Here is a 23,098-nt window from a genome sequence, read left to right on the forward strand (position 1 = left end):
CACCCAACCCAGCAACAACCGCCTCTGGGCATCTGTCGGTGACTGAAATCCCAGAGGGCTCCCAGCTCCCCTCCAGGCCCCCTCAGCCCAAGTCCTGCAGCGTGGAGGCGCCAGAGTCCAGGCGGGGGTGGGGGGAGGTGTGTGTTACCCCGGGACACCTTCCCCAGCCTCTGCTCCTGGCCTTGGCTTCAATGAATGGGCCCCCTGGCCTGGCTGTGCCGACCCTTCCTGGTGGGTGTGGAGGTGGCCATGGGGCTCTGGGAAGCAGTCCCTGGACCCAGCAGCACCCTGGGCCCTGTGGGCCTGAGTCCTGTTTCCAGAGGCCTGGCTGTGAGCTCTGGAGGGTGCTGGACACTGGGGACAGTTCCATCCGGGGCAGCCAGGGAAGGGACATTCTCAGCAATGGGAAGAGCAGCACCCTGAGCATCACACTATGGCAGAGACGTCGTTGGGAACCAGGGCTGACTTCTTCCAGCAGCTCCAATCCCCGCCCCTCTCTGGTCCCCCATGGAGTCCCACGGCCCCCCTATACTGCGGCCTGCAGGGCAGGGGCAGTGGCCACCCCTCGGCGTGAGAGGGCTTCCCTTGTCCACCTACTTTTCTACTTCCAGGGTCTCCACTGGGGCCACGAAGTTGCTTGGCACGTAGCCCTCTCTCCCGGTGACAAGCGACCTGGCCAACCACCAGTCTCCAGTGCTGAGGGAGAGGGGAGATGGCCTTGGGAGAGCGGGTCTCCGGACCCTCTCCTCCTCTCCTCTCGAGGTCAGCCAGTGGGCTGGAGCCTCAGGGAAGAGGGAAGACGTTGCCCCGGGGGAATTTGCGCAGGCTGCCTGCTGGCCCAGGAGGGTCCCACCCCTAGCCACACTGGCCTTGTCCGGAACTCAGAGAATGAGTCGGGTCTGGCCTGGAGGGTTGTGAAGCAGGGGGGACCCTGAGGCAGCCCATGAAGAGCCCAGAGCCTTCGTATGCTCGGCACGAGGCCTTGTGGGGCCTCAGGGACAAAGTCAGGCAGGTCTTCGGGCTCCACGGGACAAAGTACGGTTGGCAGAGAGCAAGGCTGCAGTGCCTCCACGGGCAGAGCAGAAGCCAGACAAAGCTGCTTGGACTCGTGATGCAGGTGAGCTCACCTCAGAGGTGAGCTTGGAACCCTCGAGGGAGGGTCACCCCAGGGGAGCCCAAGGAGGTGACACCGGCGGGGGTGTCGCGGGGAGTGAAGAGAATGTCACGAGTGGGGGCCGCCTCTCCAGCGAGACTTTGCAGGGCTCGGCAACTGGGTCAAGTCTAAGAAAAGGCGGGGTGACTGGCTGAGCAGGCAAGAATAAGATGCTGGGGTGCAGCGAGGCCGAGGGGCCCTGTCGGGGAGGACACCCGGGAAACGCACCCCTTCAGGACCTGCAGCTTCTCCCCCTTCAGCATCTGCAGGTTCCGGTCACTCACGGCAGTGTAGTCATACAGGGCCATCACATAATGCTCCTCTGGAAGGACAAGGAAGACATGGCAGCCAGTCCAGCCTAGGAGAGGGTGGTGGGGACTGGGCTGGGGTACGGGAGCCCGTTTCCGGCCACCAGGAGGGTTAGGGACAGCCGAGCCCCCGGCAGCTTCTCCCCTAGCACCGCTCCTGAAGAGGAAGTTCTCCAGACTGGACCGGGGGTCCCCTCCAGGGGTGGGCTGCCCCTCAGAAGGCCCAGGCTGATGGAGACACCGGGGCAGCCTTGTGGAGGCAGCCATGCTGCCACCAGAGGGCCGCAGACCCACTCCCACCCCCAAGAGAGGGTGACTTGGCACCAGGCAGCCTCAGCCCTGAGTCTTCACACCTTTGGTGCTCAGAGCCTCACTGAGGCTCCTCCAGCTGCCAACACCCTGCCGCCTGGCCCCAGCCCTCCCCTGAGCCGCGGTCCCTTCCAGTCCCTGTGACAGGCACGGGAGGCCTGGGAGCGCTGCAAGCTCTGTGGTCTTCCGCTGTGGTGTGGACACTGTGCCAGCATGCTGGCGAGCCAGCTCGGGACCAGGGCCTACCCTGGGAGCCCCTGATGTCTGAGCCCCTGGCCTGGGACAGCTTCGATAGCACCCTGTGTCTCCAGCACCACCCTGCCTACCAGGCAGAAGTGGAGTCTGGTGAGGAGGGCGGGTGGGTGTGGAGGGTGGTGGAGGGGCGGCTTCTAAACAGGCTGGGAGGGGGAGACTCCCGGGGGCCTCCACATGGGGCAGAGGGGCAGCTGTCCTTGAACTGGGCGCTAAGTCTCTTTGAAAGGCGCTAAGGCTTGGAGATGGCTCCTGTACTTCCTGTAGCTCTTTCCTCATGTTTTGGTTTACAGGTTGTAAGGTCTTGACTTTAATCCCACAGTCTCAGGGACTCTGAACGACTTGTGCTTGCTTCCTGGAGAGACCCCAGGAGGCAGATGAAGCCAGGGACAGAGCCAGCCAAGTCAGCTTCCGCCAGGGCATCCTCCCTCCAACTCTAGGGCCCACTAGACTGTCCCTGTTCCAGCCCCACAAAGCCGGGGCCCTGGGGAGGGAGTGTCCCCTTCTTACCTTGGTCTGGGTGTTCGTCAGGAGGTGGAGGGGTCAGGTGGTTAAAGACAACCTTGGGCAGAAAGCCACACACTGAGTTAGTTCCCCAGCCTGCGGTGTGGGCAGAGCTGGCCGCAGGAGCACAGGGTAGAGCCTGTGGCTAGATTATTGTGAGGTCCACTCCAAACAAGGAAGGTGGACAAGATGCCTGCGGAGGCTGTGCAGGTAAATTCTGCAGTGACTCCAGGGCATCACCGATGTCCCCGACAGTCCCAGACCTGGGGCTCACCTGACCTCGTGTAGGGAAGGCCCATGTCTGTAGGCACCTGGGTTTAAATCCTGCCCCTGCCACTCAAAGATGAAGTTGTAAAGGGCAGTTGTTGACGAGGAAAAGTATTTTTAAAGTATATTTTCCTAAAACTCAGGTATACATAGTGTGGATAAACTTCTGCATGTGTGTACCAGGAAATAGTAAGAATGTGCCTAACAATCACGGTAAGAGCAATGCACGAAACATTTTAAAATGTGGAGTGACCCTTGTGACCCATGACAGAGGTAGACGGACTGTGGCACAGGCAGGCCGTGGATGAATGAGCCATAGCTTGAGATGCCTGTGTGGGTGAGACTCACAGACCTAGTGCTGGACGAACCCTATTCTCAGAGGAATGCATGCTGATGGAGTCAGTTTACATAAAGTGCACAGTGTGAGAAATGAAACTACACAGTGTGAGTGTGTGTGTGTGATGCTGTAAAAAAAGCAAAGAATGATAAGCAGATTTGAGCTGTGGGTGCCTGGGTCGGAGGGGACAAACTGACGCAGGCGGAGAGCTTCCAAGGAACCAGTCACTTTTATTCCTGAGGGTGGGAAGTGGCTGGGCATGGTATGTGTTTATTTTGTTGTCTTCTTTCAACCTGACGTGTGTTTATTCCTTTCTTAAATTCTATACTTATTGCATCCATATTTGAAGTGGAATTTGCAAAATGGTGTGCATGACAGGGTTCCTTCAAAAACAGGAACCCATGACACGAAAGATGCATGGAAAAGGGGCTGGGACAGGAGCTCTGAGGAGCTAACTCGGGTGTCCCCAGAGGTGGGATGATGAGGAATTATCATTTTTCCATAATTAGTATATATTATGAGGCTTTGTAAAGTTAAAAATGCCTGCTACTTATTAGCCTATAACTTTGCGGCAATCCCTCAAGCTGTCCAGGTCCAGCCGCTGGGCCACACATTCATTCACACATCATCTCATTCTGTGCTAGCTTGGGGCTCGGCTCGGGAGGACAGGAAATGGGAAATGCAGCCTCTGTCCCAGAGGGCCCCTCAGAGTGCGACAAGGCCCACTTGGACATGCCCATCCAAGAGCAGAAGGTGCGTCCAGGCTTGACTCCCACTGCCCAGACCACAAGAGCCTGGGTGCCGAGCAGCGGGGCGGGACACCGTCATCCCAAACCAGCATCCCTGGAAATGCTGCAGAGGGCCTGGTCCAGGAGCCCCGTGTGCCCCGCCCGTGTCTGCTCCGAAGGGCCGGTCACTCACCAGGGGCGGTAGAGGCGGGGGACCCTGGCTCCGGGAACTGGCCTTCACAGGGCTCCAGCCCTTGCCCTTCTCGGTGACCTGCCTCTTGCTGCTCAGCAGCCCCATCCTTCAGACAGCACACAGGAGATGTTGCGTGAGGCCTCGGGTCCTGAGATCTCTGCAGGAAGGAGCCCCCCCCCACCGCCCTTCCGATCAGTGTGGTTAGCAGGGGCTGGCGAGCTAGGCCGGTGTCCGTAACCTTTAAGTGGCTCAGAGAGGAGAGATGACTGTTTAGGACACAGCAATCATTGGGCCTGACGCAAGGGCCAGACACTTCTGGGGTGGACCCCAGTTCTCTGGGACAGAAACCCAGGCAGGGCAGTCTTGCCGGTTCTAGAGTCAGTGGCCTGGACTTTAGTCTTATTTTGCCACTGGGTGGGCTGAGCGGCCAGGGAGGTCACATCTCCTCTCTGGGCTCCAGGCTGCTTTGTAGATAGTGAGGCTTTGTTGGAACAGCCGGAGGTTCTAGTAGGTTCTTCAGGTGAGACATCTTACACATAGGGCAGACTGAGAGGTCACTCACTGCTTCTCTGTAATACTGAGACTCTAGAGGTGAGAAAAGTGTGGTCGAGTTTGTTCTCTAGTAGAGAATCAGCACGCGGGGTGTTGGAAGACCCCAGAGACCACCCCACCCGGCCCCCTCACCGCACTCGAGCTGGGCCTGCTCTTCAGGGAGGGTGATGCCCAACACTAAGCAGCCCCTCCACAACCACCCCATAGCCAGTGCCGCACCAGCCCTGAGTCCAGTCTGACCTGAGACCACCACAGCCCTGTGCTTACAGCTGCCCCAAGATTTAGGTTTTCATTTACCCTTTGGGTATAGGTACCGTATTTCACCAGTTCTAAGATACACCCCTTTTTACATTTCAACATTTCTGAAACCAGGAGGTATCTTACAGTTGATGACTCTTCATAGTGCAATCACTATAGCATTCTTTCCTTTTAGTGATACATGAAATAAATATTCGCTTCCTCCCAGTATTGCCTTGGATTTAATAAAGCCCAGCCATACATTTCTTCCAAGGAGTTGAAACATTCCTCACATTATCCTTCCCTTAACTCACCTTGACAAAAGAAGACTACAATAATTTTGAGTAGAGGACAGATAGCCACAGTAACTAATCCACAAGTATGCTCATTTTGTGTATGCTTTGCCAGAACACCCTTTACATTTTAAAGAACAATATGACACTTTCATATTTAATGTTTCTTTATGTTAATTCAGATCAGCATTACCACCGATGAGCTATGGTGTCCAAATCACAAGCAACACTGCCGTTTTCAGAAATCTTTCATTTTAGAAGTTTGGATATGGAATTCAGTGTTTGTATGAGGAATAACTACTGATTTTGAACAGATGCTTACTTGTTATCTGTTAATGTAACCAGTTTTTAAAAACTTTGTTGATGTAGTGAATTGTGTTGGTAAATTTTCTGTTAACATCATTTGTAGACATCAAGGCTTAAAAGGCTAAATGGTTGCACCAGGTTAGTCTTTTCGACAAGAATGGATCCTACTTATACTACTATCTTATTAGAGCAAGAATCACCATTCTCAGGGGGATTTGTGTACGAGGTGTTAGCCTTAACGGTATTTGGGAGCTCTCTGCCTTCATTCTGTGGGAGTAGTGTAATGGCATTGGGATTGCATCCTCTGCAAAGGCTGGGTAGGACTCAGGTGTTAACTCATCTGTTTCTGGGGCCATTCCACATAGTAGATTTTTAAACACATTTCCAGTTTCTCCTGTAAGAATTGGCCCATTCCCATTTTCCCTCCGCCATCTGCCATTTTGATGATTTATAGAGATCTCCCATTCCTTCCGTGTTTACCCATCTGTTGCCATTAAGTTTTATGTTGTATTGTAACTATTTTAATCTATTCTCTTTCTTGATTATGACTTCTTTCTTGTTCTAATATGAATTGAATGTACTTTGAAATATAATTTAAATTTGTAATTGGATATAATTATTTTAAACTTTACCTGACCAAATAAAGTCTTAATCCTAGCTTTAAAATCATAAAAAAGAAGTCTATAATCAAAATAGCATGAAACGGGAATGAGAATAGACATATAACCAGTGGAATAGAATAATAAACATGCAAACAGACACTGATAAATATGAGGACCACATATATGAAAAAGTGCTATTTTAATTCAGTTGAAAATTGATGGCTTATTTTAATAAATAATATTGGGAAAAGATTACCTACTTGGAAGAAAATACAATCGAACCCTTACTTCACACCCTATTAAAAAATAGAGCTGGAAGTATTGCATAGGAGTAGATCACTGGCCTAGCATGTGCAGGGACCTAGGATTGATCCCCAGCTTGAAAAAAATCCATGTATACTTAAAAATACAGTGGTGCCTCGGTTCAGAAACTTAATTCATTCCAAAATTCTGCAGAAGATGACTACATTCGTGTTCATCATCTGATGTAGAATTTGCAAATGCAAGCAAAATTTTGCTGCATGCTTCTGTTTGCAAACTGAATTGTTCGTGAACCAAGCCATTACTGTATATTTTTTAAATTTTTATTGGAAGAAAACTTAAACTATAAATATAACCCAAGTTTGGTGATAACTATTAACAAAATAGAACAGCCAGAATTTAAGAGAGAACAAGACATCCACAAGCTCATAAACATCAAACTATTGTCTGGTAAAAGAGACTCATCAAACTCAAGAACAAGTAATAGGCTGGCGGGGGGAAGATAGATTTGTGAACGTAAGGCAGAAAAATGTCTATTTACAATACATTTAGAGCTCACGAAAACTGGCAAGAAGTATGGTGTGGCACCAATCTACTCAATAGAAAAATGCATAAAAATTATGCAACACAAATCCAGATAGCAAAGGGAACACAAGAAAAATATTATTTACTAAGCACAAAATACAAATGGAGATAATAAAATATATCATATTGCATTAGACTAGCAAAAATAAATACGTAAATGGAATAAAATGCCAATAATTCATGTTAAAGCAAGGCAAAATTGTTGGCACAGGTCCCAGAGAGAACGGTATTTTTTCTAGGCATTGTGCTTTCGTTTGTTTTCCCTACTCTACCTCTAGTGTGACATCTCTGAGAGCTGGGATCTTTGCTTTCATTGTTGAATCCAAATGGCTAAAGCAGTACCTGGCTCAGAGTGTGTGCTTAACAAATATTTATCTAGCAAATAAAATATGAAATATACCACCAACTTTTTAGAAAGTAATCTTTCACTAATTTATTCTTTATTTTTGCAGTGCTAGGGATTGAACTCGGGGGCTTGCGCATTTTAGACAAGCACTGTAACAACAAGCATATTCTCAGTCCAAATAAATCTTTTAGATTCTGTTAAAATTGAAAAATACACATACTTTTGAATTTAAAATTTTATACTGGACCTTTCAGATTAGTAAAACATCAATATATGGAAATATATGACATATAAAAATGTTTATTTTAGCAATAGTTGTAGCAGCAAAACAAATAGAACCTCCAAACAAAAATCATTAATGAAACTTCTCACCAGTTAGGGAACTGTTAAAGAAATTTATACACTAAAATTCTCTAAAATATTATGCAACTATTAAAAAGGATGTGGGGAAAAAAAGAGATAAATACTCAATGAAAGCAAACATTAAAACTAAGAAGAATGTGCTGGATCTTTACCAGTGAGGCTAAATGGAACCGCTAGTGTGTTGGAAAGAAGGAGGCCAAAAGGTACTGAGCAACCCCACATTTGAAGACACCATGTGCCTGTACATGACATGGAGTGAGGTTGGGGAGGATGGACAGCCAGTTGATTTACTTGGTTTGTTTTATTTGGTTGTTTTGATTTTGGCAGTAGTGGTGGTAAGGGAGGTAGAGACAAAAAACAGAGACAAACCACCCCCGCAAAAGGCGAATTTTTAAAATAGTGTGTGGGTGTTAATGCAAAGCAGTGCCTCAAAAAAGATATTTCCTAAGATGTGCATATTGTTTATCTTGGGTGATAGGACTTCATGTGATGCTATCTTTCTCATAAATGTATGTATTTCTTCAATTCTTAAGTAGTAAGCATATATTCTTGGTACAAGAACAAAAATGAGAAAAGAATGTGAATGATTTTCAGCAACTCATGGGCATATGACCTGGAGCCAGGCCAGCCCCTAGTTCATGGCAAGGCCAGTGCCTGGCCTCAGGCTTTCCTGACCTCTTCCAGCCTCCCCAGCTTAAAGCTCAGGAGGCTGCAGCTTCCAGAACTTTCCCTGAACTCAGTACCTTTTCCTGTACCCACCCAAGTCCCTGGCCCCAGTGGCTGCCTCCAGCCACTCAGCCATATTGTCACCAACTTTAAACTTCCTGAGCAGACATGTACATCCACCTCACATAACCAAACAGTTAAAGACCTGACAGGAAGTAAAATTCCTAGGATCAAATGAGCCCTTACTTACACTTCTGGGTCCTTTGACTCCTTAGCGGTGTCCGGACGAACGGCACTCCACAGCTTTGAGGGACACTGAGGCTCTCTGCAGATCCCTACGCACGATGGCCCTGACTGGAGACCCGAGTCCCTCGGAGGTTCTCTGACTGAGCGATGGCACTGAGGCACGGGCAGCCCCTGCACACTTTAGGGTCGGGTGGAGCCAGGAAGTGCAGAAGGTCCACCCAGAGCCAAGGTGACACGTGCCAGCCTGGGGTGCCGACGCTGGCCTCCTTCCCGGCGGGGAAGGGCGGAAGACAGTGGGTGTGTGGGTGTGTGGTTGCATGTGTGTGTGTCTGTCTACAGGTGTGTGTTCTTAGGTATGTGTTTGTACGTGCATGTGAGAGAGGGCACGCGTGTGCACGCGTGTGTGGTGGGAGGGTTGGCAGAAGGAGGGGACGGTGGGGGAGGGGAGCCACCGATTGGAAATGAACCAGAGCCCCATGCGGATCCCCGGGGACCGAGGAGGTCCATGCCCCCCTGGGGAGATGCTCAGAGCCTGACACAGCCTCCATCAAGCAGGGGATGTGGTGGAGGCAACAGCTAAAAATAGAGAGATGAGAAACCTTTTATTTACACTTGCCCAGAGTGTTATGGTTAAGAAGACCTTGACATCTCTAATTCTTTGATATTCACGATAACATCCACAGATTAGCTGCAGGTATCCTCTTTGGCAGCTGAAGAAGGAGAGTCCAAGAAGCTCATGAAGGTTGCGTGGTGGTGGCGGAGCTCGGAGTCGCAGGACACCGCCTGCCTCCAATTCTGCACCACGCTCACTGCCCAAAGCTGGTGTGTGCGCAGCCCCACCTGGGGCCCAGATTAGGCCTCCAGTTCAGATGCCCCGTCGCCTTCCCTGTGGGGGCTGCATGTCACTCTCCAAGTCCAGGCCGAGATCACAAGAGCCTCTCCTTGCCCCTGGTCTGGAGGGGTAGTAGGTAGTTCAAGGAACCAGGGCTCAAAACAATTGACCTCCTATTTTGGTGGGGCCGGAGCAGTTCTTTCTACAGAATTAAAGCAGGCTATAACATCCTTAATTGTCTCTTGCCAGTTTGTCAAATCCCCACTATCTACTTCCAGTGCCTTTCACAGAAGTCTAATTATGCCTGTTCCCACGACTACAGGATACGGTTATTTGTGTAAAATAAGGAGAAAGTGCATCAAAATACTCAAACAATTGTGCTACACGGCGGAAACAGTTGTCCTGGCACAGCTGAGCTGCTGCAGGTGGGCGGCTGCCCTTGGCGCCTGGGAATTTTCAGTCTCTGAACTCAGCATATGGAAGGTGTTTGTGGACGTTGGCACGTGGAGGGCAAATGCAGAGGCTGTCGTGTGCAGGCCAGGACCGACAACCTGTGTCTAAGTCACACAGCTGCCAAGCAGCCCAGGCAAGGCCAGGGGGAGAGGGAGAGAGGCAAGGAGAAAGCAGGGCACCGCATAAATATCAAGTTTTCTTTCCTTATTTTTGGTTAACGCAACACTTGCGTGTATTTCTAGATGCACGTGAACTCAGGGGCGGCCTGTGGCATGGGGTGGCCAGGTGGCCTGGGTGGGGGGTCCTTTCCTCCGGGGGTAGAGGCCTGGTGTCGGGAGCTGGAGGGGTCGGTGGTGCGTGGTGGAGAGGCCAGTGTGGGACCCAGCAGGCCTGGCTGCTCAGAAACCCAGGGTTTCCTCTCAGAGGCCAGGGGCCCACCAGCCGCAAGGTGGGCTCCCAGGCAGCGCCGGCTTGGGGATGCAGCTGGCTATCGTGTGCGAGACACTTCCTGGCTTCTGTGCATGGAGCCAGACCCTGTGTCCAGCATCGGCTGTTGGGAACACAGCATGGGGACAAGAATGTGGAGTCGGAGTCCTGGCTTGGCCATTTTGTGAAGTGCTGCTTAACAGTCTGTCTCTTAATCTCAGAGTAACACTAATTTCTGCCTCCAGAGTGTTGTAAAGACCCAACCGGCATTACATGTTATTAACAGTGCCCAGTCATGGTGAGTATGCAATGAGTATTTCACTTTATTCCTCTTGGGGGGGTGTTTGAGACAGGGTCTCACTATGCAGTTCAGGCTGGCCTCCAATTGGTGGCCTTCCTCCTGCCTCAGCCTCCCAAGTGCCCGGATTACAGGCATGCGCACCACGTCCAGCCCTGATCAGAGCTTCCGGCAGGAGGGAGGAGGCAGCCCTGTTCTACAAGCGAGGCTTGGCAACATCGAGCTTCGAGGCCAGCCTTAAACCCAGTTCTGATAGACTCCTAAGCCTGGGATCTGGAATCCTGCCCCGCCCCCCAGACACAGGTGGGTAACGTCCAGGTAGGACAGGCAAGCCTGCTGGGAAAGCTGAGCTCACCTTGGAGTTGGCGGCCACACTGAGACATGAGCTTCCTGTTCGTGTGGTGGCACCAGGAGCAGAAGCAGTGCCCAGCACTGAGTCCTCTCCCTGTACAGACTCACAGCATGGCATTGTCTTGTACATGCTCGCAGTGGAGCCATTGGCCTGTGGCTCCGAGTTAAAGAGGAGACCAGAGCTTGAGTTCAAACCTACTTCCTATCTCTCAACTCAGGTGCCTCGCCCTGCCAAGGCCTTCCCTCCTCTGCCCCAGTACTGATGGCCCCGCCTGTGCTGAATAGCTGGGGTGGCTCTAGGGCTCTGTATCCTTTTGTTCATCTCCCTGGTCACAAACATTCAGTCGCTGCCAGCCGTGCACTGGGTCAGGTGCAGCAGAAGTCGCGGCCCCAGGAGGAGGTCAGAGCCGGCTCTGTGGTAGGATGGAGAGGCACAGAGCACAGCAGTTCAAGGTCACCAAAATGACTCAAGGAAGAGGGTTCTGCAGAGTGCAGTGAGCTCAGCAAGAAACTCCTTCACCCGGGAGGAGCACAGCCGGAGGCGAGGAGGATGGCTGAGTTCTAACCGCTTAGATTGAAACTGTTTTTATGAAACATTTGAAAACACACGGCAGTAGAATGAGCCTTTATCTGGTCATCACCCAGATTCAGTAAGCATTTTTACATTTTTTCTTGAAGTATGTGACAACAAGTCACTTTGTTAGAAATGAGCAAGTGAAACTTTCTGAAATGAAATAAAGGAATGACTTGAAGCGAGTCGTTTCACCTGCCCCACTGTCCACACCTCTCTAAACTATGAAAGAGTTTTCTCCGTGATCACGTCATCCTTTTCTCAAACCTAACAGGACCGGCCATCATTCCATGGTGTCGTCTAACCATCCAGCCACCCAAGCCAGGCTGTAATAAAATTTCAAGCGCCATCTCCAACCCAGCTCTGTGTTCGGTTTATCCTGCCGAGGCCTCAGCCTAAGTCTGCACACCACCCCTATTCCACTTTCAGCCCTTGAGTGAGAAGGTGAGTCCCCGGGAATGTGTGGCTTCCTGCAAAGGGACAGGCTAGCACTGGTGGCCTGAGACTAGTGTGTACCTCTGATCAAAGCAGCCGCTAACATGGGCACAGGGAGGAGGAGACAACCATGTGGCTCAATTCTATGAAACAAAAATATCCTTGCTGAGGATACTCACCCCACTGCTGCCACTGTGGTCAATTGGATGGAAAAGATTTCAGATGATAAAAAGTTTGAGGGTTCTGAGCAAAACTTCAGGAAGGAAGATGGTTTTCTGGTAAAGCTGCATTAAGACCAAAGCATGCTTGTGGAGTCACCTACATTTCTCTCTGCAGACTTGGGGAAGCCTGAAACTCCTCAGGCAATGATGAAAACAAATACTATTCCTTTATGTGAACAGAGATCCTGCTTTTGGGTGACACCGTGTACATCTATGTTCTGCAAATCTTCACAGTGTGATAATTAAACTGTTAGCACTACAAGTCAGTACAGCTACTGTGTATTTTATATCGATGGGACAGTGGGCCTTAGTCTATTTTTCTGTTTTTAAGTTTTTGCATAGTTCTCATTTTTGAAAATAAGTGAAAAATTAAATCCTGGGCTTATTTCTTGCTAATGGAGTCAGTTGTGCTCAGTGGCACAATGGTTCTGAAACCTCAGTTTGCATTATAACCTGCTGGGGAGTTGGCTGACCCTGAGTTCTGCCCAGCAGTTCTGCCAGGTAGGTCCAAGTGGGGATCCCTGGTCTGCACATTTAGAGCATGCTCCTGAGGGTGCTGGTGCTACCTCAGGGTGACTCTTTCTTTTACTGTACTTGGCTTTGCTTCTGGAGCAGGCATTGGGTTGTACAAAGGGCTAGAAGACAGTCCCGAAGGCCATGGAATTGCTTCCTCTGGGTCCCTCATAAATAATCCTGAGAGTTTTACTGCCAGCAATCCTCTATCTCTAAAGGAAACGAATATTTTTTGTCCTTCACACCAATATTTCTTACACATCACTATATCCTCATAGTTTTTTGACATGGGGGATAACTTCCCTTTTTGTAATAACTAGAATGTTGTGTGGTACTTTCCAGCCTGCAAAGTATTTTCCCACACAGAGCCTCAAAACACTGTGTGAGTGAGAAAGAATCCCGTCCAGTCCCCTTTCCCTGTCCCTCTCCTCCCTGGCCCTCTTTGTCTTCTGAAATAATCAGAAAAAAAGCATTCTTGCAAATTAAAACCATAATTGAAATATAATAAGATAGGTATGAAGTTCGAGTTGGTGATCTGCAGTACAGGTCCAAAACTACCCTAGGAAAGAGTGCCAAATGACTAATATATAAGATCAGAGACACTTCAAGGGTGTCCATGCTCACACCTCCTAGCCAACATCCTACTGGAAGTCCCAGCTTATGCAATAAGACAAGAAAAGAAAATTAAAAGTATACAGATTGGAAAGGGAGAAATAAAAATTGTCACAAATGACATGATTCTCTATGTTAAAAATACCAAAGAATCAACAACATCCCCCGCCAAATCCCAGAACTAATATGCAATTACAGTACGATTGCAAGATTCAAGGGTAATAGAAAAGTTAATTACTTTATAATGTTCTAGAAATGAACAATTGAATTTTGAAACTTAACATCATACTGTCTACATTAACACCAAAAATACCTATACTTAGGTTTAATCTAGTGAAATCAAACCCTGACAAAAGAAATCAAAGGTCTAAGTAAATGGGGGAATATTCCATGCATATAGATAGGAAGCCTCCGTATTGTCAAGAGACTAGTTCTTCTCAACTTGACACACAGATTCAACGCATTGAACTCCCAACAAGATATTTTGTGGATATAAACAGCTGATTCTCAGGTTTATGTGGACAAAGACTCAAAAGAGCCAACACAGTGCTAAAGGGGAGAATAAATTTGGGGATGACTCTACCTGACTTGCTCTAAAGTCACAATAGACAAGTGGGTCAATGGACCAGAATAGAGAGTCCAGAAATCAATGGATACAAACATAGTCTACTGATCTTTGACAAAGAATGGAGGCAACTCAATGGGTAGAGGGTCACCTTTTCAACAAATGTGTTGGAAAAATTGGACATCCACATGCAACAAAACAAAACAAAACTATCTACCCAATGTACATCTTTCACAAAATTTAACTCACAATGGATCATAGAACTAAATATAAAGTGAACTAATTTACAAATATTTAAATTTTATATATTTATAAAATTAAATATAAGTATAAAACTAGAAAACTAAAATATAAAATTAGAAAAAACTTCAAAAAACTTAAATGAGTTTTTAAATACAACACCAACAGTGCAATCCAAGAAAGAAAAAAAAATTGATAAGTTGAATTTCTAGTTACTTGTTAAAGAGAATGACAATATGTGACCACAGAAGGACTTGTACATGTATGATCACTGTAGCCTTATTCATATTATCTCAAGTGGAAACAACACAAATGGCTATTAACTGATAAGTGAATAAGAAATATTGTGGTTGTAAAGAACTACTGATACCTGTAACAATGTAGATTAGCCTTAAGAGGACTGTGCTAGAGAAAGAAGCTAAATACAAAAGAATACAGCCCAAGTCCATACACATGAAACTCTAGATAGCAAAACTATAGCAACAGAACACAGACCTGTGGTTGCCAGGGGCTGGGTATGGTATAAGGGAACTGGGCTCAAAACTGCTGGAGGAACTTTTGGGGGTGATGGAAGTGTTCTAGATTTTGAGTGCACTGGTGGTTACACAAGTATGTGTGTTTGTACAAACTCATAATTGTACACGTAAGACAGGTGAGCCTTATAGAGTGTGATTTATAACTTACACATTAAGGCTAATCGTAAAAACCTATGGGAGCCATATCAAGATGTTGAGCTTTGCATATTCTTTGGTGTGTTGAATTTTGTAACATGGTTGAAAAAGCTTATACCTGTTTCATCCCAAATTAAGCTTAAAATCATTGAAAGTTCCCCTTGGACACAGGCAAATACAGGGGAAAATAAGTTACCTAGAATGTACTCCAAATAGACTGGAAATGAAGTGTTAAAGATGATATCATTTTTTGTGTGTGACTCCAAATACCAAAAGGAAAATGAAAGGTGCTTCATTAAATCTTTATATCTGGGGAATTCTTTCTCAAACGACAAGTGTTAATGACATAGCATCGGGAGGCCTCCTCGATGTATCCAATTATTCTACTTGGTGCTACAGGAAAAAAATATGTAGTTATATTATTGTAATGCCTAGTTTACAAATTTAAAAACTTTTGAGTATCAACCTACTGATGAAACACAGTGAAGTATAATAAGCACTGAACGCAATGTAAATGTTACAATTTTACTACGAAGTAGGGTATGAAGCCAAAAGGAAAGAGTGAAATAATACCATATTTTTAAAACTTGATAAATGAAGATATGATGACCTAAATGCATGCTTTTAACCCATAAAGCCAGTTACAAGAAAGCTAAATATAACTACTAAAATTGGAGCAGAGGAGGGAGGAGGGTTCAGATGGGCGCAGATAAGAAAGAGGTAGCATCTTTCACATTTAATCTACCTAAAGGAGCTAGTAGTCATATTTGTTAAAGTCGTAAATGAAGCCAAAAGTAGATTTAGCAACAGATCGAGCTGCTAACACAGATTCTGGGAGTGAAATTCAAAAGCAGAGGGGCTGGAGGACTTCAGTTACATCTGCAGGGGTGGGCTAAGCATAGAGCAATAAGCACATGTTACCTAAACGCCTTTTTAAAACGTGAAGGGAAACAAAGAAAAACAGGTGATCACCCCAAGTTTTAAGAAAGGAATGTGGACCCTGGACACTGTGACGGAAAGGCAGGGATAGGGCGAGGGAGGTGACACCCAGTCCTCCACCAGTCCCGCTGTGCTTGCAGGACTGAGTCTTCTCTTAGCATTCACATCAGATATCTCCCCTGACCACTGCAATTTGCTTTTGCTACGGGAAATTCAGAAAATAGGATGGAAGATCAAAATTAATGACAACACCGTCATGCAGAGACGACCACAGTAGCATGCTGGTGTGTGATTTTCCACGGCCACTTTTTTTAAAAAAGCAAAAATGGAATCATAATCTACATCCCGTTTTGTGACCTGCTTTTCAAAGAACATATCAGGCTCATCTTTTCGCTGCCTCTTTCTCTTATGCAGAAGGGTGCAGCAGGCGTATTTTCCCCATTCTCCCTGTCACATACCAACTCGCTTCCAATGCTTTTAATATCATGAGCATGCTGCAAAAATGCCCTTTGCTCATGGACTTTATTCTGGCTCAAATCTTCCATGAATTTTCATTGAGGGTAAAATCCTACAAGTGGAATTGCTAGGCCCACGGACATAAACCTTTCAAGAGACATGGCCTGATTGAGCTTTACACATTTCATACAGCAGAGTATGAGTATGTATTTCCTTGCACTTTCTCCAATAAAGCTCACTGTTCTTTTTAACCATTCTAAGTTAATTTATTTATAAGTTACCTTTTACTTTTTTAATCACATTTTTATTATGCACGCAATGCACACAGGTAGAAAATCAGAAAATTCTAGGTCTGCCCAAAGAAAGATGAAAAATCACTTAGAAATCCAGGGCCAGTGGAAAGCCATTAGGACCACTTAGCCTGTGTTACCAGAGGTTTTACACAAGCATCCACACTCACAAATAGGGTGCACTGTTTACCCTGCTTCATCACTTAGTCCTTTCTGTGAATACTGCGGTGTAAATTATATGTGAGTAAATATAATTTTAAAGCCATATTATTCTCTGTCTGCCATTCTGCAGGCGTACCATTACCTCATTTACCTACCATTGGTGAAATAAGTTATTTTCAAACTTTGGCTATTACAAATAAGCCTGTTGTAAACACACTCATAAAATATATCCTTAACTGTGCTGTGCGTTTGAAGCCAAGTTTGTATAGGTGTATAAGTGGAATTGCATGTTACAAATCTGCTGCTGATGCTAAACTGGCTTCTTCAGGGGAAGACTGATTTATACTTTCAGTGTTGAAGAAAAGGCCATTTTTTCAGTTCCTCACCAATGGCTTACATCAGGTTTTTTTTTTTTGCAAAAACATTATCAATCTCCTAAATGAAAAGTGAACAACATAGTTTTCACTGACTATCCTATTAATACTTACCACATATTTATTAATCACTTTCTCACATTATGATTGGTTGTTCATGTCCTCTGCTTAATTTTACATTGAGGTGTTTATCATTTTCTCCATGATATGCAAGAGCTTTTTTAAAAAAATATATTTTGAGATAGGATCTCGCTATGTTGTTCAGGCTGGCCTTGAACTCACCATGTATCCCAGGCTGGCCTCAAACTCACAGAAATCCTCCTGCCTCAGCTTCCAGAATGCTGGGATTACAGTTGTGTGCTACCACGCCTGACAGGAAAAGCTTTTATGTGACACATATATTTAAGGTATACCTTACTCTGTCATATACATCATAAACATTTTTCTCATTTAGCTTTTCCTTTTTAACTTTGCAGCATGTAGCATGCACAAAAGTGCATAATTTTTTTTATCTAGCCAGTTTATTAACCTTTCATATTAGTCTTTCCTTGGAAATGTCTTTCCCATCCAGAGATTATAGGACAATAGAACTATTTCAATTTTTCACTATTAACTAAGAACATTTTAAATGTATAGCAAAGCACAGAAAGAAATTAATGTACCAGCACTAATTTAAACAGCTACTGATATTTTGGTTCTCTTTCCTGCCACTATCCTTTTTAATATTACAAATCCAAAGACACAGCTACAGCTTGATCATTATTTTCTCCTCTTGCCTCTTCTAAAAGTAATAACTATCTGGCAATGAGAGGGTATTACTGCCATGCATGACTTTGTACATCGATGGCATTATAAGTAGTCATAACCAACACATGTTTTTGTTTTGTTTTTTAAACTTTTACAAAATGGTCTTATGATATATAAAAACTTTTTGCAATTTGCTTTGCTCAGATCTTTTGTTTCTGAGATTTGTTCATTGTGAGAGATCCCTAGTTCTTTTTCTTTATCCTACTCTATGAGATAAATAACCCTACTTTTATTTACCAAGTTTTGATTCTGGAGCTGTGTTCTGTCATGAGCAGAGCCCCACGAGCTTTCCTTCTCACACCTTTCGCTCAGATGTGAGCATTTCTCAGGACGACCTGAGGACTCGTGCACTAATCCACATGGTGACCAGCAAGGCGTGCTTCTGTGGTGGCACTGGGGTTCCCAGCTGATGGCCAAAGTGACCAGATATATATAAGCCTACCAAGACCAGCCAGGACATCTAATTTCCCCCCAGACTCCCCCGACCTGCTCACCAGACCTCCTTTTTCTTTTTTTCTTTTTATTTGTTTTTTCAGACCTTCTCTTTCTAACAGAATGGGTGATGATGGAATCTTCTTGCTTTAATCCGCTTTTCCTTGATGACTTTTGAGGTGTTTCTGGCACACATTTCACCACTGTATATGGCCTACTTGTATCTTATCAGCATTTATAACTTCTACAAAAATTCAAAGACCAACTAAAGCCCTAATTTACCTAGATATATATCCAGGAAAAATGTGCAAATTTGTACAGAGATGTGATTGATCATGACCAGGAGGACTCATAGCATAGAGATGCACATTCTTTCCAAATCATTCAAAAATCAAAAGCATTTTCAACCACTATTCTTTTTTTTTTTTTTTTGGTACCAGGGATCAAACTCGGGTCCTTGCACTTTCGAGACAGGAAGCAGAACCACTGAGCTAAATCCCCGGCCCCTCAACCACTATTCTGACATATGCTTTTGGGGAAATTTACAAGCTGACTCCAAAATTCTGTGGCTGAGAAAAGGCTTGAGAACAGCAAAGCTATCCACAAAGGAAAAGAATGAGGCAGAGAGATATCCCTATAGATATGAACACTGACTAAAACCCGTAGCGATCAAGAGCTGGGCTGGCAAAGGAATGTACAAAGACAACAGGGGAAAGGATGCAGCCACTCTCCACTATCAGATACAAACTGATTAAAGATTAAATGTCAAAGGCAAAAATTAAAATCATTAGACAAAGTTTAGGCACATATCTTTAGAATAAATGCATTATTGAATTGTCAAATCAAATATTTTATAATAAAATTTAAAAGAATAACCCATCATTCTCACTGACTTGAAATCCTCCCTATCACATACTAAATTCCCACATCTTCGGAGCCCTGTATCTGGACTGAGTGTCTATTCCTGCATAAAACCACACCCATCAATTGCTCCTCTTTGGTGGGACAGTTTAATTCCTTCTTTTCAACACTTTCTCTGTTACTCTTTGTCATTTAGTTTTATAATATAATTAAGAATAATTTTGACAGGTTAAACACTCCTGTGCTAATTTTTCTCAGCATTGCATTTAAACTCATTTGTTATTTTTGGAGAATTGGCAATGTCCGTGTTATTATTGGACAAAGAAAGCTATTGAAGTTTGTGTATTTCAGATTTCCTATTAATTCCAATGGCTCTTAGTTGCTTGACGTAGACTAGTCTGGAAGACAAATATATCATAACCTTTTATGTCTTTCCTCTAAATAAGTGGATGCTTCATTCCTTTTTCTAGTTATCTTATGCTGGCTAGAAGTTCTAAAGCACAGTTAAATTATATCACCATTAGAAGAAACCTCTGACTTCTCCTCAGCTGGGCTATGCAGTAGCTACTGGGTATTTCCTTTTTCCCAGCACCACAAGCAGCCTTTTAAGGAGTGCAGTTAGATTCTCTTGAATCTCTTTTTTAAAGTATGTACCGCAACACTTGACTGTCACTTTTCTACTTTGGTTGCTGATGGAACAAATTTCAGGCACATATTTCTTCTTCTTTTTTTTTTTTTTGGCACCGGGGATTGAACTCGGGTCCTTGAGCTTGCGCAGCAGGCTTTGAAACCACTGAGCTAAATCCTTGGCCCCAGGCACATGTTTCTTAATGTCAGATTCTCCTTTCGTTGTGAAATGAGCCCTACTCTATTACAAAATATTAAATATCATGTTGACCCAAATAGCTTTTTTTTGGTTTCTATGTAAATACGCTAAATTGATCTGCACCTGTGTGTGGTAATTTATTGATTGATAAAACTTAAAACTTTATATTAAAATAATATGTGCTTATTATAAGAAAAATATTAATATAGGAAATTTTAAAGAAAAATTTTCCCATGCGCTCAATACCCAGAGGTAATCTCTGTTAATATTTTGGAGTATTTCCTCTTAGTCTTTTGGGGCGATAGGCACATTTTAAATTTTTATAAAACTGAAAGCAGTAAGGAGCACTACTGAAATGGAGTCCTCAGAAGGAGACAGTCCGTCTCCAACCCCTGATGTTACAATTTACAACTAAGCACCTTTGCCAGCTTCCTGGCTCTTCATAAGTCTTGCTTTTCCAGTCAGCAGAATTGAGATGACGACAGTGATCATGGATGATAGCCACCTCCCAGGGCCTTAGAATTGGCAAATATAAAAGTAAAGTCCTCGGGAGGGTCCAGCACTCGGAGGCTCAAAGTGAACATTAACTCACTGTGCTGCACGTAAGTTTAATATTCTTACCACACAATAGGATAGTACAGCGTTTTTCAGGTCATTCAAATTTAGACGCAGTCTCTCAAGTTTCCCTGTTGTGCGCATGTGCATCGGCGTGGCTCTTCACCCAAGATTGTGTGTGGAATTTCTTGTCCGCGTCTCGTGCTCTCGGCAGGAAAGCACTTTCGATGTCTAAGGCTGTTTCAGGGTTCCGGATCCAGGCTGCCAGGTTGACTTTCACGCTGTGAGCCTCCAGCAGCCCCTGATGACATCCAGGGACAGTCCGATCCCCCATGAGGAGCTCATGCCCAGGGCACAGAGTAGGTCAACCGGGACCACGCGATGCCAGAGGCGCTGGGCCGTTCAGAGACCTCTCCGGTCCTGGGCCACAGGAAGCTGGCTTTGCAAGGCTGACAGGGCAGAGAGCAGCAGCAAGAGGCCAGGCCCCCAGGAGGCGAGAGCTTGGCAGGATCCAGCAGCAGGAGGCAGCCGGTGCACAGGAGCCGGGTGTGGGCGGCTCCAGGAGAGAGGCAGGGCGAGGCGCTGGGACCGCGTGCAAGTGCCAGTGACTGGGTGGTTTCGGGCGGGGCTGACTCCCTCTCATGTGGATCCCGGCAGTGGCGGCTGCGAGAAGAAGAGGCGGTGGGTGCGGGCTGGAAGCAGGGGCCCTAGGCAGGAGTGACGGGAGAGGCTGTGACCGGCGTCATCAGTGGAGACCGGACGCGGATGGAAATGGCGAGATGACAGCGCAGTGGGTGGTGGCCTGCAGCTGAGAGGGGCTGTGTGCTAGGGGAAGAGATGCGCTCCATCCTCCTGAAGACGAGGTCCTCTGCCTCCGCCCCTGCCTGCCCCGCTGTCAGGTGTCTGAGCTCACAATCAGGACCCAGTATCCGGCCCGGCTCCCAACAGGTGAGCTTTCTAGAGCAGTAAATGTGCTGTGTAAACTCACAGGAAAGTGATTGTCCCTCTGTGCCTCCCAGGCGCTGGCAGGGGCCACTGTCAGGAGCACAATGGGGCAATGTTTCTTCCTAGCTGAGCCTGAGGCAGGAAGTCTATGGCTTGTGGATAAAGTATCCAGTGCCGAGCACCTGGGACCACAGAGGAGTGGCTCCATGACCAAGTCATCCATAGGCAGTTACGTGCCCTGCACGCTCCCACCCCCATCTGGCCTCAGTTTCCCCTTCTGCAGAGGGTGCTCTGGGGCACTGGTGTCCCTCACACACTGACAGTGGTCATGGCGCAGGCCCAGCCTGAACCACCTCTGATGACCCTTGAGGTTCCTCAGAGGACACAGGGCCAGGCAGTTCTTGACACTGAGGACAAATGTGCTTCCCTGGCCTTCTAGCGTCGACTGCACTCCGAGAGGGGACCCTTGACTGGTCCAGCTGCCTGAGGCCTTGGAGAGCAGGGTTCTTCCATGTAACAGGGCCGAGAGCTGTGAGCATAGGAGCAGGCTTGGCAGGGCAGGCAGCACTGTGTCCAGTAGCCTGCACATCCTGGCTCGGCTGGGAAGGGCATGGGCCTAGGAGCTGACACAGTCCCCTGCTCGTCATGGGCTGGGTGGCTGTCTGCTGGCCTCCCTGGGACTGCTCACTCTCACACACCCTGGAAAAGTGCTTTCCAAAGATCACACAGGGCCTGGAGCATCTGGGTGTACGTGGAGGCTGTGAGCCTGTGACACTCATGAGGGGAAAGGTCCAGAGAAGAGGCTGGTAGAGTTCAGGGAGCAAGCTATCAGCGTCAGCCTTGCTCTTGCTGCTGGGACTCCTAGGACGTCTCAGATGCATAATGGCCAGAACCGAGCTCCTGGTCTTCTCTGTACCCGGTGGGGCTCCAGTCTTCCTCACGCAGGCAAACTGCAACTCTTCTTCCAGTCCCTTGTGCTCTTTCTCCTTGTAGTCACTCAACCGTCACTCATTTCTGCTGATGCTGCTGTTACCATACAGCCAGAGCTGGGCCACCCTCCCTGCCTCCATTTGCATCTCTGGCTGAGCTGTTGTCACCCTCACCAAGACACCTGCAGCCACGGCCTCATCTGGTCTCCCTGCTCCTTCCCCAGCCCTCCCACCAGCCCGTTCCCAAAGGCCAGCCAACTGTGGCTCTGAGACAGAGGCCACCACATACCACCTCCCCACACAGAGCTCTCCAATGGCCCCATCTCACTCAAAGTCAAACCCAAAGTCCCAAGTGGAAGTTGCTTAAAAATTTGAACATTGAATTACTGTGCAATCCAGCAACCTCACTGCTGGCCATAAACCCCAAACAGTTAAAAGCAGGGACTTCAATAAATACAGGTACTGCACCCCACATTCATGGCAGTGTCACTCACAGTATCCCAAGTTGGAAGCAAACCAAGTTTTTATCAATGAATGGATGGATGGATGGATGGATGGATAGGAGAATAGATGGATGGACGGATGGATGGATGGATAGAAACAAAATGTGGTCTATGCATCCAATGGAAATTATTCAGCCTTATAAAGGAAGGAAATTCTGTCATAGGCTAGATCAACCTGAGAACATTATGCCAAGTGAAGAAAGCCAGTCACAGAAGGGTAAATTCTATAAGATCTCATTTATATGGTGGCCGTAGAGTAGTGAGATCCATAGACACAACATAGAGCAGTTGGTTCTAGGGACGAGGGCCAGGGACTGAGGTCC

General features: G+C 46.7%; 1 protein-coding gene across 5 annotated transcripts in view; it reads right to left on the minus strand.

Moving 5' to 3' along the window:
* Blk (BLK proto-oncogene, Src family tyrosine kinase) overlaps positions 1-23,098 on the minus strand; it is a 47,035-nt gene that overhangs the window by 10,617 nt on the left and 13,320 nt on the right. For 2 of the 5 annotated variants that reach the window (XM_087216740.1, XM_004848453.3), the window contains exons 2-5: positions 4,052-4,208; positions 2,533-2,584; positions 1,382-1,475; positions 598-696 (exon numbers count right to left, since the gene is read on the minus strand). In XM_087216740.1, the coding sequence (XP_087072866.1) occupies positions 598-696; positions 1,382-1,475; positions 2,533-2,584; positions 4,052-4,156 (350 nt within the window). In that variant the 5' untranslated portion in view covers positions 4,157-4,208. Of the gene's footprint in view, positions 1-597; positions 697-1,381; positions 1,872-2,532; positions 2,585-4,051; positions 4,209-8,512; positions 8,716-23,098 lie in introns of those variants that run through there. The other 3 variants (XM_021261362.2, XM_021261363.2, XM_087216739.1) reach the window with 2 other exon arrangements.

This window comes from Heterocephalus glaber, unplaced genomic scaffold (assembly GCF_053883595.1).
Source record: "Heterocephalus glaber isolate CG9 unplaced genomic scaffold, H.glaber_assembly_v1.0 deba00001460, whole genome shotgun sequence".
In the NCBI taxonomy this organism is placed as follows: Eukaryota; Metazoa; Chordata; class Mammalia; order Rodentia; family Bathyergidae; genus Heterocephalus; species Heterocephalus glaber.